Genomic DNA, 15,667 nt, shown 5'->3' on the forward strand with positions numbered 1-15,667 from the left:
CCAATTCAGTTTTTGAAGCAGTACACAAACAGAAACGCGACGCTCCTTCAAAATTCGCACTTCCCTGAATTTTGTGATGCCGTTCTCCAGCCAAAGGACGCACGTGAAAATTTGTAAATAAGGAGAAAGTGTGCATTAAAATGCCTAAATGAGCAAAACAAAAAGGTGTTGTATTAGGGGAAATTGCATCACAAAAACACGTGTATTGGCCTAAACTGCCTACAAAAATATTAGAATGAATTTATCTGCTTGGGAAAATCCTTTTAACTCTTTCATGCAAGCTCTTTATATGATTCCTGCCTCATCCAGGTGATTTGTGGTCATGGGGCAGTCTTCCAGCAGAGGTTCAGCAGGCACCCTCACTTTCGACTTTCAGGAGTCTCTTGAACACTTTCCAGTGCCAACAAACCTATGCAGTTCTTGAGCACACAGTTCTTGAGCGCTTAAGTTGTTTTGATGATTGTTCTATATTGTCTGCTAAGGGTGGCACTGTGGTCTAAACCAATGAGCCTCTTTGGCTTACCGATTGGAAGGTTGGCAGTTCGAATCCCCGTGACGGAGTGAGCTCCCATTTCTTTGTTCCAGCTTCTGCCAACCTAGCAGTTCGAAAGCATGCCAGTGCAAGTAGATACCGTATTTTTCGTTCCATAAGGCACACTTTTTTTCCTCCTAAAAAGTAAAGGGAAATGTGAGTGTGTCTTATGGAGCGAATGGCGCTGAGCAGAGAGGGAGAACTGTGCGGCACCCCTTCAGCGACGCGCCTCTCCTGCAAAGCTGGAGGAGGAACAAAAGGGGCTCCTTCTGTTCCTCCTCCCGCTTGGCTGAAGGGGCACTGCAAAGCTCTCGCTCTCTGCGCAGCCCCTCTCCTGCGAAGGAGAGGCGCTGCACAGAGAGGGAGAGCTGCGCAGTGCCCCTTCAGCCAAGCGCCTCTCCTGGCTTCTGCTTTAGCCATGCGCAGCCTCTTTGGGCAGGGGGAGCCTTCATCCTGCTGCCCTGAAGAGGCTTGGTGCAGCTATCCCATAAGCCAGAACAGCCAGAGGCTATACCAGAAGCCAGATCCCTCTTGCTGTTCTGGCTTCTGGGATTCAGAATATTTTTTTTCTTGTTTTCCCCCTCCCCAAACTAGGTGCGCATTATGGTCTGGTGCGTCTTATGGAGCGAAAAATACGATAAATAGGTACCACTGTGGCAGGAAGGTAAACGGCGTTCCTGTGTGCTCTGGCTTCTGTCATGGTGTTCTGTTGCACCAGTAAGCAGTTCAGTCATACTGGCCACATGACCCAGAAAGCTGTCTGTGGACAAACACCGGCTTCCTTGGCCTGAAGTGAGATGAGTGCTGCAACCCCCATAGTTGCCTTTGACTGGACTTAACCACCCAGGGGTCCTTTACCTTACCTTACCTTACCTTTACCTTTATACAGTGGTACCTCTGGTTGTGAACGGGATCTGTTCCGGAGCCCTGTTCACAACACGAAAAGCCCGCAACCTGAAGCACCGTATCTGCACAGGTGCGCGGCACGATTTGGCGCTTTTTTAGCACTTCTGTGCATGCGCAAGCGGCGAAACCTGGAAGTAACCCTTTCCAGTAGTTCCGGGTCGCCGCAGGATGCAACCTGAAAAAACGTATGATGAAGCAAATGCAACATGAGGTATGACTGTATAAAGGTACAGAACCCTGGTTTTGCAAGAGGGCAGTCTAGAAATACTTGTATAACTCAAATCAATATGAACAAATGCATAAAGTCTTCTCTTGCTTTGCAAAGAAAGGAACCTCATCCCCTGGCATCTCCCACTGCCATGCCAGGCGCTAGTAAGAATGGCAAACTCCCACGGGGCAGCACAGAAAGGCACATGAGCTTGCATGGGCTAGGGAAAGACTCTCAGAAACCAAGTCTCGCCTCCCTGCAAGTGTTTTTTCCCCAAAAAGAGTTTGCCCAGAAAGCTCCTAAAAGACGACATCAGTTTTGAAGTGAGCGGAGGAGTGTTTGCTCATTGCTAGGCAGAACATAAGATATTCCAGAGGAGGCAGAAGGACCCTAGTGGGTGGGGAAGGCAATGCTGCCACCTAGGGGCTTTAATGAGGAACTACTCCATTCCTTGAAAGGATGGTGTGGTCTGCACTGGAGACTCAGCCCCTGGAGCTGAGTTGGGTCTCCTTCAGCCTTTTCCAAGGAACTATTTGCCTTGGCTAACTGCTTGGCTCCCCTTCTAACCCCCCTGCCCTCCCTCTCCCATGCTCCCCACTGATGCCAAAAGGAATGCAGCACCCATTGAAAGATCCGTGGGGATAAGGGCCGTATTTTTCCGTGTATAACACGCCCCCATGTATAAGATGCCCCCTATTTGGGGGGGGGACTCCAAATTAAGAAAATGGGGGGAAATTGTATCTGTGTACAAGACAACCCACAATTTTGAACGTAATTTTAAAATAATAAAACCCTAGTCTTATACACGGGAAAGTACGGTAAAAGGTAAAGGTAAAGGGACCCCTGACTGTTAGGTCCAGTCGTGGCTGACTCTGGGGTTGCGGCGCTCATCTCGCTTTATTGGCCGAGGGAGCCAGCCTACAGCTTCCGGGTCATGTGGCCAGCATGACTAAGCCGCTTCTGGCGAACCAGAGCAGCGCACAGAAACGCCGTTTACCTTCCTGCTGGAGTGGTACCTATTTATCTACTTGCACTTTGACATGCTTTTGAACTGCTAGGTTGGCAGGAGCAGGGACCGAACAACGGGCGCTCACTCCGTCACGGGATTCGAACCGCCGACCTTCTGATCAGCAAGCCCTAGGCACATCAAGCAAGGGGGAATGACAAGGGAGGAAATAAACACACAGAGAGACAGGAACATGGGAAGAAGCTCAGACACTGAGCTATGGTCCTTTCCAAAGTGCTCATCAAGCCCAGCAACACTCCGGTCTCCCAACTGCGTTCAGGTCTCGGCAGTGATGGCTGGAACCCCTGGGACTCTTGCAGCAGACGGCAGGACGTCCAGACAGTAGGTGGTGCCAGAGAGCCAATGATGGGTGGGGCCAAGTGTGACGTTAACATATGAGAGTGCTGGAGGTGAAATAGTTAAACAGGTTACCCTATCAGAACCCAGGGGGGTGGAGTCAGAGGGACTATAAAACCAGCTCTGGGAGGAGTTTGTTGGGAGTTGGGTGGTTGGTTGGAGTGGGAGTGAATTGGGATAGAGTTTGGGGGTAGGTTGAGTAGCAAAATAAGCTGAGTCAGGAACAGTTAGGGGCTAGGAAGACAAGTAAATATCTGAGAGGTGGTTTAGTGAGTGAGAGCAGGTAGCGAAAGTTATAGGTCTGGATAGGCACCCCATGATTGTAATTGACCGATACCATTTATGAAACCACACGCTTGTTAAACTGCAATAAATAAACAAAAGTTTATGTTCCAACTTAACCCTGACTGGACTCAGTATTGTCCCAGGTAGGGCCTGGGTGGTGGCAGCGAGAAATCAAGTGGTGGCACAGGGATCAATAGACGGTGAAACATCCGGGGACCCTGTGTGATCGCCACACCAAATAACTCTGGCTTCGTCACATTACGGATTACTGCAACGTGCTATTGCATTTGGTCAGGCAGCAGCAGCTACTGCAAAATGCAGCGGCCAGACTGCTCACAGGAGGCGGCTACTGGCAACAGGGTAGTCAGCTACTGAGATTGCTGCACCGATTGCCAATTTGCTACCTGGCCAGGCTCAAGGTTTTTGTGTTTATCTACAAAGCCCTAACCAACTTGGGCCCAGCGCACTTTGGGGTCCACCTGATTCCTTATACCACTACTCGATCCCTGAGATCCTTAGGTGGGGCACGTCTGGTGATTCCCCAAACCCCTGAGGTTCGGTCGGCCTTTACTTGGGACCAATCCTTTAGCATGGAAGGTCTTGCTCTGTGGCACTCCCTGCAGGTGGAGGCCCAGCAGGAATAAACCATGCTTTCTTTTAGACATCCCCTAAAACTGTGTGGCGAGGGACGCGGGTGGCGCTGTGGGTTAAACCACAGAGCCTAGGACTTGCTGATCAGACGGTCGGCGGTTCAAATCCCCGCGACGGGGTGAGCTCCCGTTGCTCGGTCCCTGCTCCTGCCAACCTAGGAGTTTGAAAGCATGTCAAAGTGCAAGTAGATAAATAGGTACCACTCCAGCAGGAAGGTAAACAGCGTTTCCGTTCGCTGCTCTGGTTCGCCAGAAGCAGCCTAGTCATGCTGGCCACATGACTGTATGCTGGCTCCCTCGGCCAATAAAGTGAGATGAGCGCTGCAACCCCAGAGTTGTCCGCGACTGGACCTAATGGTCAGGGGCTCCTTTACCTTTAAAACTGTGTGGCAGTGCATGCATTTGCAAAGTGATTTTTTAAAACAACGACAAGAACTAGTATTTATTATTTTTTGTACTGATTTTTAAATGTAATTGTTGTAGTTTTAAAATTACAAGGGAAGGAATAAAATTACAGAAGGAAAAAAAGAAAGGGATGAGAGAAGATACCAAAAGAAAAGCAGTATCAGAGCAGACATGGAGAAAGATTACACTTGTTGAGGTTTAACGAATACTTCTACATATTTGGAAAAGAAAATATCACAGTAATTACCAATATGTGGAATGCAGAATGGGTTAAACAAAAACGTTAATCTTAATCTTTAGCGATGTTTTTATCTACCTCATTGTAATTGTGCATGCTGAATGCTGCCTTGGTGTATTTTTGGGGGGGTAAGCATTTCTGTTTTATCTAGGAAATAAATGGTTGGTACTATTGATTCAAATGCCTAATACATGCCAGGAGCTGCACAGAGATAAAGAAAGTCTCTCTCCCCCACAGCCAGTAAACAGCCTTAAAACACACACACACAAAAGGTGAGGAAAGTGGCAGGAAGAGGGGGAAACTTTCCACAAGGCAGGGAATGAAAAGATAAAGGTGCGAAGGAATAATTCCCATCTCCTGCTGAGAACTTCTCAGCAGCCTCTTTGCAAACAATTGCTCTTACTGCAGATATGTGAGCATACAGTGAGGCAAAAGCCATTAATAATAGCACTATCAGTGATGCAAATGATCCTTCTGCAACCGGCATCCTTCCAGATGTTGTGGATGACCCCTCCCATCATGATGTCATGGAGACTGAGATCAGGTGATTGACAGGTGAGTGATGCTGCCCGTCTGTCCAAAGGTGACAAACACTCCTGTAGCATCCTGACCCGGAGTAGCATATCTGGTGGTGTAGGTCTGAGAGAAGAGGGCCAGAGGCAAATTCTGGATTGCCAGGGGTGGGCCAGAGGTGGTCTGTGGCCTACAGCAGCAGTTGATGCATGTACACAGCATCTTGTGTTGCAGCGCAGCCTCTCTCTGGCTGCAGTGCACAGTGTAACCACAAGATGTCCCTCCGTATTGCAAAACGTGCCACTACTTGCAAACCCCCCCCCCCGAGAAGTCAGCCCTGGGGGAACGTGCAGGAAGCATGTTCATTTGATGGCCCTTGGGTTTCGTTTTAGGAGCTTTCTTTATTTTACGCATGAAGAAAGCGAGCGAGAACGCATGCAACAGAGAGAGAGAGCGTTTGCAAAGCGGATTTTATTACAATAAACGGAAAAGCATCGACATCAGAACAGAAGCAACGGCACAGGGGGAGGAAAGGAAGGGAGAGTCGGCCAAACCGGGAATGGGGATTTCGGGATGAGTTATGACAACATCCACCTCTTCGGGGATTAATGGTTTTTCTTCCTCAGCCGTCACCTCTTCGAACTCAGCCAAACCGGGAGGAGGGATTTCGGAATCGGCTACGACAACGTCCACTCCTTCGGGGATAAATGGTTTCCCTTCCTCGGCCGTAACCTCTTCTATCCAGTTGAGGTAGCTGAAAACCACAGTGTAGACGGCGGGGCTGCCCTTTCCTTCGCAGGCCTCACCCTGACTGCCTAGTCCAACCGCAAACCATCTCCTGTCTTCTCCGGAAGTGCAAACCAAAGGAGCCCCGCTGTCATCCTGGGAGAGGTCAGAAGGAGGACACAAGAGAAAGAGGTCAACGTCCTCATAGAATCATAGAATTCTGGCGTCGGAAGGGACCCCACGGATCATCTAGTCCAACCGCCGCAATGTAGGAATCACAACAAATGAATCCTTCGCAGATGGCTACCCAAACTCTTGTTTACAAACCTTCAAGGTAGCCTACTGCACTGCTGAACAGCTCCTACTGCCAGAAAGTTATTCCTAAGGTTTAGTTGGAATTTTCATTCCTGTAATTCGAAAGCACTGTTTTCGGGCCCTGCTTTCTGGAGAAGCAGAAAGGAAGCTGCCAGCTTTGCGCTATTATTCACTATTATGCACTATTATTCGCGGTGAGGGGTTGTTACACCCCTGTTAGGTATCCCAAAACTGAGACGGCGCAGTCGCTCTCTCAAGGTCCATGGGCAAACTTTCCTCTCCATAGGCCCCAAAATTCACACAACAGCCACTTGATGGGCAACCAAGACACCAGAAAATAGTGCGCAAATGTTGGGAGTTTTCCACAATCCTTCATCAGCAGGCTAGGTGTTCAATGACTACACATCATATGACTTTACATATCAAAAGCTTCTCCGAGGTTTAGTGACAATTGGGTTGGTCTAATCATGGAATGGCCCTAACGTGAATTGTGGATTTTCAGTTTTATCGGATAACTCAGACACTTTAGGGGTTTTTTTGTTACTGAAAACTTCAATGGAGACATTTTCTGAGCCTATGTTTCAACCAAAACAAAGGCATATTCTTCTCCGTTTACCCCAATCTCCATTCATGCCATTTCTTTCGTTATCTACACTGTGTTGAACATTGGGTGCCCCTCAAGGCAGGAGTCCTCTGCTCTCGAAGCCTCACAGCCCCCGACACGTGAAGGCGCACCATAGATAATAAATAGCAATCATGTGGTTTATAAATTCCCCACATAAATTCCTCACCCTCCCTTGTTCCCTTTCCCTTCTGCATTTTCCATACAGTTTCAACCAGTGCTATTTTTCTAGAAAAAGAGGTGCTGGAACTCACAAAAAACACTTCCCTCGTTCTCTTATACAGTGGTACCTCGGGTTAAGTACTTAATTCATTCCGGAGGTCTGTTCTTAACCTGAAACTGTTCTTAACCTGAAGCACCACTTTAGCTAATGGGGCCTCCTGCTGCCGCCACGCGATTTCTATTTCTGGGTTAGCGGAGTCTGTAACCTGAAGCATATGTAACCTGAAGCGTATGTAACCCGAGGTACCACTGTAATGGCGATGGTGCCCACCTGAGAGGTGCTGGAACTAAGTTCCAGTGAGTTCCGGCTGGGGGGGAGCCCTGGTTTCAACCCTCTGCAAAACCTCCTCTTGAGTAAAGAATATGCATCTCTTCCTAAAGAGTTTCCACCTCCAGCCACAAGCTCACAGTGTGTATCAGTGGAGGCAGAAAATCTGGACAAGAAAATGAGGAGGGGGAAGGAGAGGGAACAATAAGAGAGGGAAGGAGAAAAGGGAAAAGGGAGGGGAAGGAACAAACATAATCAAAAGGAGGGATAAAGGAACATGAAGACATCTCTCTTCCCCTTTTTGGGACTCAAAACAAGACTGGAGGACATGGCTTGTATATCCTTGTAGGTGACCAGGACTTCCCCTACTTGTAAGCTTGCTAAAATAAGTCTTCCCCATCTCTCTGGAGGCTGTGCAGAGAAACATTAGCAGCCCCCAGGAAGCCCGGGGAAGACATCGAAGATCATTACTGCATCCATCCTGCCTCCCCAGCCTGCGGCACAGCAGTACAGGGCCAGGTTCATTATACCTTGCAGGTCTCCTTCCCTCCTTCGTCAGAGACGGCGCACAGCATGCTCTCCGTCAGCCCCTGTACGCTCTTGGAACAGGTCTCCCCGCCGACCAGAGACATCTCCGTTTTCTTTAGCACTCTGGTCGGTGTGTTCTCGTCGCCTGCAGGCACAGAGGAAAGAGGGGGAGGCAGCGCCATTCAGAAATGACGGGAGGAGGAGAGAGGGGTGAATGGGACGGCGGGGGCTTCGTTTAGGCCTCACCACTCTGTGCAGCGCGGAGACTTGTGCTGCTCTGGAATTGAGAAAAGGAGAGCCTGCGTTTCTCGAAGCCCAAGAGGGGCCTCGGATGCTGGTGGCATGGCATCAAGGCAAAGGGGTTGCACTGCTGGCCAGGGCAAGGGCAAGGGCAAGGGCAAAAGGTCTGGGCAATTCAGAGGCCAAATCTATAGCCTGCCAGCTACAAAGGCTGGTGATTCCACTTGCTCTAGATCATTTTGTGCTGGTTCCTTCCAGTGAGATCTCATGGGGAGGTCTCTGTCACAAGCCATTGAGTTCCCAGTTCAATAATAATAATAATAATAATAATAATAATAATAATAATAATAACAACAATAACAACAACAACAACAACAACAACAATAATAATAATTTATTTTTGTACCCCGCCCATCTGGCTGGGCTTCCCCAGCCACTCTGGGTGGCTTCCAACAAAATATTAAAATACAGTAATGCATCAAACATTAAAAGCTTCCCTAAACAGGGCTGCCTACAGATGTCTTCTAAAAGTCTGGTAGTTGTTTTTCTCTTTGACATCTGGTGGGAGGGTGTTCCACAGGGCGGGTGCCACTACCAAGAAGGCCCTCTGCTTGGTTCCCTGTAACTTGGCTTTTCGCAGGGAGGGAACTGCCAGAAGGCCCTCGGAGCTGGACCTCAGCGTCCGGGCAGAACGATGGGGGTGGAGACGCTCCTTCAGATATACTAGACAGAGGGCTTTCAGGGTCAGCACCAACACTTTGAATTGTGCTTGGAAACATACTGGGAGCCAATGTAGGTTTTTCAAGACTGGTGTTATGTGGTCTCGGCGGCCACTCCCAGTCACCAGTCTAGCTGCCGCAATCACGCTCAGAATCCAACAGTTTTGGTTTCTCTCCATTTCCCATTCCTAAAATCTCCCTAAATCTTAAGTTTGGTTATCTGTATCTTCCTATTAGTTTGGGGGGAAAGCCCTTTAAAGTTCTCATGAGAATTAATCAGCACCTTAGTACAAATTTCTCCTGTTTCTATGCAATTTTGTCACACGCACACATTTTTACAAAGCAACTCTCCCTAACATAATGCATTTTTCTGTATTATTTTAAACCAGTACTTGAGTTTTCATGTACACTTTACACGAGCACATGAATTTTCTGCACGTTACTTGGCTGGAAAACTGCATTGCAAAATTCAAATGCGAATTTCAAAGGGGACAGCTGTGTTTGGGTTCACATGTGGTTTCGGAAACTGTGGATTTGATCGTTTCACCTTGAAGTGCAGACTGAGCCAATGGATACCTGCACATTCACACGCCCCATCTGCTCCGACTTACAGGAGCGAGTGCATGTGTGTGCGGCAAACTCAGGGGAGTATTTTTTTTACTGAGCTCTGGACTAGAAAATGCAATACCAGGCGTGGTGGATCTCCAAGTTGCAGCCCAGCAGTCTTGCCACGCTCCAAGGTCCTCCAGCAAGGGCAGGCAAATGGGAGTCCTCTCTTCGCCGAAGTCTACTGGGGAGGCCAGCAGGAGCAAAGCAATGTCGTTGTTCAGGTTTGTACAGTCAAAGTCCTCGTGAATGAGCACCCTGTCCAACTTCATTCTCTCCAATTCATGCCCATTCAAAGCAACCACTACATGGAGATCTGAAGGACTTGGGGACAAAGGAAAGAGGGGCAGAGCATCAACAAAGATCCAACAATGAACCCCAGGACTGTGTCCCAACGAACCAATGACTTGAATGAGCATAAAACAGCTTAGAAAGAGTGGGGAAGGCTTGTGGGGCAACATTTGTGTGCTGGGATCCATGCGCTCTCCCTCCACCATTCCCAAGACGAAGCAAAACAAACGAGAGGCAAAGCTTCAGGCCGGTACTCAGAAAGTTGAAGATGCAGCAAAACATTGCAGTGGGAAACATTCTTGTGCAGGTTTCCTGAAAGCCAGCTCTGCCCTTTTTCAGCACACTCCATTCTATTCCCTCTTTGCCCAGTTTTCCATTCCACCACCCAACATTTGGGCAGCACTGTCCAATGGGCATACTTGGTAGTCATTAAGCATTAAGCCATTTGACCTCCCTCTTCTTAGGTATTCTTTTTTTCTAGCACAGTGGTACCTTGGATCTCAAACGTCTTGGCTCCCAAACAAATTGGCTCCCGAATGATTGAAACCCGGAAGTGAGTATATCAGTTTTGGTGAGCAGCCAATCGGAAGCTGCGCTTTGGTTTCTGAACGTTTTGGAAGTCGAACGGACTTCTGGAACCAATTCCATTCAACTTCCAAGGTATGACTGTACACACACACACACACACACACACACACACACACAGCTGCTCCTCTTACTTCTTGCCAAAGCACCCCTGGACCACCCACTCACCTGTCTGGGATGCCCACCCGCTCACCTGGTCCATGTGCTGCCTGGCTGACTTGTCTGTCTTCAGTTCTCTCGTCTGCTACCTTCCTCTTCGCCCTCCGAGTGTCTCTTTGCACCTTGTCAAAAGCACCCCTTCCCCACAGGCCATGTCAAACTTCTACGGCTTGCCTGGAGTACTTGCTCACCTGGGTGGGTTGCCTGCCTGCTCACTCACCTGGGCCACCAGCTGCCCGCCTTCTTGCCTCCTTCCCTGGTTCTCATCTCCAGATCCCTCCTCCTTGCCTGTTATAATGGCCTAACAGCTCTGAGACCCAAGCTTGCCATCACACTGTAGTTCATAGCACCACCTGTCTGCAGCCAGGTGAACTGCAGTATGACGACATTCTTACATTTTCATTATATATATGTGTGTATTTGAACGTGAGCCGGCTGATCCCTCCCAGTTGTGTATGGAAGGTGCTTAGGATCCATACTCAAAGGAGGCGTTCACGATTAATATATAGTATTATTATTTGAAGATTGCTCCAAAGAGTGTTTGGAGAGTGAGCTTTCTCAGGGACAAAGGTTCTTTATGGATCATACTCTTAATTCATCCATTAAAATAACACAGGGAATTTTATTATTTTTAAAGACAACTTGCTATCTACTTAAAGTAGTACTCACAGTTCCTCCGTGTAGCAGTGAGCTGCAGACAGGACCCACCAACTGCTCAGAATTACACCTCCACAGAAATGCAGCTCATTTGATTGGATGCTGGCCTGCCAGGGAAGTATCTCAGAGGCAGTCGTTGCTCCTGATCCTGAGATGGCTTTGAATTCAGGCCACAGGCCACAATGCACAGGGGGCAAGGCCTGTAGCTCTGTCAAGAGATAGCAGAATTATTTCATTCCCTGCAAGATTTGTGCCCATATGGCAGACTAGGGAAAGTGAGGCCGGGCTTGGCTGCAAGCGTGTGTCTTGGCCATGGGCCTTGCAGCACGATGACTTGTGTTTCAAACCCGTTTTCTCCCCCCCCCCGGTTCCTGTGGACAGCACCAAGACTGAGGGCTTTTTGCCACCTAGCTACCAGGAATAAATGACGTACCGCGGAAACAGAATCCGCCTACCTGTATGGGAGATTCTCGTGAAGGATGCTAGCAACAAGAGAAGGTGCTGTAGCATTTCAGCCTCGTTCTAAAGAGGCCCTCTGTCTTCATGTTCAGACCAGAAGCTACAAGAAGCAATCCCATCATTCCTCATTGTACGGGACATAAGCAATCTGTTTGCCTAGAAGCGACATCACTCACAGCTCCTCCCACATTGCCAGTCCCCATGTGATGTCACCCACCAGCCTGTTCCCTTGTGGTGATGTCATAATGGAATGCTGGGTCTGGCAGTGAGCTGGAAGGCCAGCAACCTGCAGATGTCTAGCCTGTGTTAAATTCCCCAGGGGGACATCTGAATACTGAAAGGAGGAAGCGTCACAAGGGAGCCAATGTCAAGATTTGGCAATCCCAAGGAAGAAAAGGGAAGGTGGCTTTTCAAATGAGCTTTGTGTGTGTGTGTGTGTGTGTGTGTGTACACACACACACACATACACAAACACACACAAATAACCACCAGTCTCTGGCCATGTACTACCCAAAAACTTCACACCAGGTAGCTTAATCCCCACCCCTGCTATTTTAGGAATTAAATTACTGGGTATATTAATGTAAAAAAAACCACCAGGAATCTAGTGACAAATGCATCTACTCTGTGAGGTTTTTTTGTACGCATTTTGCGTTGAAAATCTGCTTTCAATGTATAGGGCAGATGGGGCCCAATATGGCAGCTCCTCTAGCTATGTCAGGTCGCAGTGTCATAATCCAGGTTACAAATAACCAGGAACCTTTTATGCGGTGGGTTGCAGAAAAAAACCATGGAGATAATGGGCAGGTGTGTCTTGCATCCACGCGCAGCACTTACGAACATAAGAGACCGAGCGAAACCTCTTTCCAAATGGCGGCAGCCCAGCATAGCAATGCATATAGCCCCAAACAGCTGAAGGGGGACATTTGTTTTCCGGAATGAGAAAATCCACTCCCGACACTTGCTGAGCTCAAGGCCCATGGTATCCGATTTGCTAATAAATCCAATCTCTTTGCGCAAAAGGCACGGCGGCTTCAAGGCTGCAATTTCTTACTGCTCCTTGAAAATGGGCCTTCCCGTGCCAGAGGCCCTCACCCAGCAGTGGGAGGAAAATAACACTCTCCCGCCACCCGGCCAATACTAACCAAAGAGGTGAAGGCAGCCACAAGTAAAGAATCAGCTGCAGCGCTATTATGCTGTATTCCCCTTTTCACCCCTGCGCCTGGGAAATTAGATAGGGCCAGGTTCCTTGACAGTGAACAACAGAACAATTCGGAGGTATAACGCTTCCACACAATGCGCTCTGTTACTATAGGAACCATGCCTTCTAAGGATGAGGGGGGCAGCTCGGGAAGGAGGGCAGAATCACATGTTAGACCCTAACCAAGGACAAACATTGAAAAGGATGGGTGGTGGTGGGGAATGTTGCTCACCACCAAGCCAGTTTGGCCCCACGACCGCGGGTGCCATGCAGCGTGCATGGCCTTGGCACCGAAATTTGTGGGTGCCCAGCCCCTCCATGGGGGATTTCGTGGGTGCCCCGGGGAGTTGGCGCCTATGCCACATGACCCATTCCCACCACCCAACTGCAGGGCAGAAGGAGAATGCCCTGAAGCGGTCGTGAGTCTGTGGCTTTGAGCATGTGGCCATCAAAACGATCCAACCCACATTTGTTTGCCACGGAAGAAGACAGAAGCGGGCAGAACGGTGGTGTAAGGACTGATTAGCTGGTTGGCGTTCCAGCGGTGGGCATCTCAGCAGAAACCTTAGTTATGGAGGGACCTGATCTGTAGCTTTACAGAGGGGAGTGGTAAATGAAACTGAGTCTCCAAGCTCAGGTTGGCAGCCTCGTTGTATAGAGCCAAAAAGCAGATCCAAGGCTTGGGTACGTGGACTCGAGATAACAGCACAAGACATCTTTTTTTTCTTAGCAACTTGCAGCTCTTTATTGCATTACATTTGATACAGTCTCCTTACCGATCCAGACCACCCCCTGGGTCAAGAGAAGCCAGGTTTCTTCAGCTTTCCCCATGTCGTAGCTGCTCTCGCAAATAAGAAACAACTGCATTCTTTACAACTGAGTGAAGGACTGGGGAGAGAATCACAGGAGTCCTTTTTGGGGGGATGGGGGTGGGAATTGCATGCCACAAACATCTGGGGCAGTAACAGAAGGGTACCCATGGGCCGAGGAGCTTATAAAACTGCACATCTGATGCTACGGAAATCAAACCTTGCGGCTCCTCCTTCAGTCAAGAGACTTCCCCACAGTCCAAGCTCTCAATTTTCACACTTATTTCCAGCAAATTCCCCGCCCCGAGAGGATAGCAGAAGCTTTATATGCCACAGCTGCAAAAGCATCTCAGTTGTGCCCACGTAGCTCCCCTCCCGAAATGCCTTCCGACAGAATTACCGTATTTTTCGCTCTATAAGACGCACCAGACCATAAGGCGCACCTAGTTTTGGGAGGAGGAAAACAAGAAAAAAAATATTCTGAATCCCAGAAGCCAGAACAGCAAGAGGGATCGCTGTGCAACGAAAGCAGTGATCCCTCTTGCTGTTCTGGCTTCTGGGATAGCTGCGCAGCCTGCATTTGCTCTATAAGACGCACACACACACTTCCCCTTACTTTTTAGGAGGGAAAAAGTGAGTCTTATAGAGCAAAAAATACGGTAACTTCTGCAAGAGCACACGTAAAAGATCTGTGGCTGCCTGAACCCACAGAATTAAGGCATTAGCTGAATGCAGACTGATATAACTGAGCTCTGGCACCAGTTTCAAAAAGAATTCACACCATCAGGATTCCATCGTGGGAGAAGAGGCCATTCTTGTCATCCCCACCCTCTTTCATCACATTCTCGCCCCTAACCCGCTGCATGAATCGGCGTTGGGAGATGTGAAGACTGCTTTCCTCACGCTGGGGTGTCATGCTGGTGATACAGAGCTCTACAAAACTGGCTTCTAAATCCTGTGTGTGTGTGGGAGTCTGCAGAGGTTGCTCGCTTCAAACCTTCAGCCCTGGTGCATGGAGGATAGTGAGGGTTGGGTGACAGGGAAGCAACAGAAGGTGGGGGCAACCGGAATATCCCCGCCAACCCTGCAAAATATTCTAACCCCGTGAATGGGGCTTGAACAACCGAACGGGGGCTTTGCAAGTATGAGCCAAGAAGCTAGAGGGGTGTGCAGATGTTTTACTCTTTCTCTGTTGCCTGCTTCTCAAAAGGCTTTCACCCCCATGATCTTGTTTTTCTATCTCTTCTCTCTCCTGCATGGGAACACACAGCCTTGCCTTCCACACCCACTTCAGATTCCAGGGCTAATGTTGGCACACAGCGTGAAACACCCAGTCCATCCCTGGGTTCCACTGCAGAGACTACGCCCACCTAGGTGCTTGTGTTGGGATCCCGAGCCATGTAGATTCCGCAAAATTAGACATTACAGGCCTTCCTGGACTGCACCACTTCAGAATGTAGAATGGGGGAGTGCGTTTTTGAACGCTCCCCTTTCTTTTTTTAAAAAAACCAAATGCTTCGTGCGTAGAAAATTAATATTCCAGGCTATGGCAGTACACCAGATGAGGCATCCGATGAGCTGATTTTCTTTATGCTGTGAATTCGTTTTTACTTATATGGAGGAGCATGAAACAAAAGTGATTTTCCCTGTCTGCATCCTGAAGTGGTGGAGTCCAACAAGGACTCCAGGCATGTGGCTCTGCTAAATGTATAGCTCAGCTCTCAGCCTTTCTTTGCAAGCAGGTGCCTTTGATTTCATGGCATTTACTCGTGGGGAGAGCACCCAGAAGACTGCAGCCAAATGGTAGAAAAGATTCAGAGCGTGTCCCTTTGAGTCCGACATCTTGCTTTAAGGTGCTGAGGTGGTCGCAGGAGGAAAGATCTCTTTTAGACGCCGATGGGGCAGGAAACCCCAGTGCCTCCAAGTCCGCAGTAGCCATTAGGGTGCTTGCTCAGGTACTGCTGGTGATATTCTTCAGCGTAATAGAACTCTGGAGCCTCGCGGATCTCAGTGGTGATCGTGCCAAAGCCATTCTCCGTCAACACCTGCCAGAGGGAGGAAAAGGAGGGAGAATCCCATTAGGAATTGTTTGCACTGAGGTAAGAAATTCATTTGAGTGACCCACCAGCCGACAAGCAGAGGCTAGAGCCCAATTCAGGA

The 15,667-nt window shown here is 48.9% G+C and overlaps 2 protein-coding genes across 5 annotated transcripts in view; both read right to left on the minus strand.

Annotated features, from left to right (window-relative positions):
• Nucleotides 1-5,553: 5,553 nt before the first annotated feature.
• On the minus strand, nucleotides 5,554-11,699 carry PRSS55 (serine protease 55). The gene is made up of 5 exons (XM_083605483.1): nucleotides 11,494-11,699; nucleotides 11,051-11,246; nucleotides 9,429-9,670; nucleotides 7,784-7,926; nucleotides 5,554-5,982 (listed from the first exon to the last, which is right to left on the minus strand). The coding sequence occupies exons 1-5, from the start codon at nucleotides 11,546-11,548 to the stop codon at nucleotides 5,575-5,577; spliced, it is 1,044 nt and encodes a 347-aa protein (XP_083461609.1). The 5' UTR covers nucleotides 11,549-11,699; the 3' UTR covers nucleotides 5,554-5,574.
• Nucleotides 11,700-14,745: 3,046 nt separating this feature from the next.
• MSRA (methionine sulfoxide reductase A) overlaps nucleotides 14,746-15,667 on the minus strand; it is a 197,869-nt gene continuing 196,947 nt past the window's right edge. For all 4 annotated transcript variants that reach the window (XM_083605576.1, XM_083605574.1, XM_083605575.1 and 1 more), the window contains one exon: nucleotides 14,746-15,552. In XM_083605576.1, the coding sequence (XP_083461702.1) occupies nucleotides 15,394-15,552 (159 nt within the window). In that variant the 3' untranslated portion in view covers nucleotides 14,746-15,393. The remainder of the gene's footprint in view (nucleotides 15,553-15,667) is intronic.

The sequence above is a fragment of the Podarcis filfolensis genome (genome assembly GCF_964270895.1).
Source record: "Podarcis filfolensis genome assembly, chromosome: 3".
Taxonomy (NCBI): domain Eukaryota; kingdom Metazoa; phylum Chordata; class Lepidosauria; order Squamata; family Lacertidae; genus Podarcis; species Podarcis filfolensis.

Excerpts from the sequence above, each read along its gene's own strand:
- PRSS55 (XM_083605483.1), bottom strand. The coding sequence starts at position 11,548 with ATGCTACAGCACCTTCTCTTGTTGCTAGCATCCTTCACGAGAATCTCC. Across the intron at positions 11,247-11,493 it reads CACGAGAATCTCCCATACAG|AGCTACAGGCCTTGCCCCCT; the intron begins GTAGGCGGATTC and ends ATCTCTTGACAG. Across the intron at positions 7,927-9,428 it reads TTGGAGATCCACCACGCCTG|GCGACGAGAACACACCGACC; the intron begins GTATTGCATTTT and ends CTGTGCCTGCAG.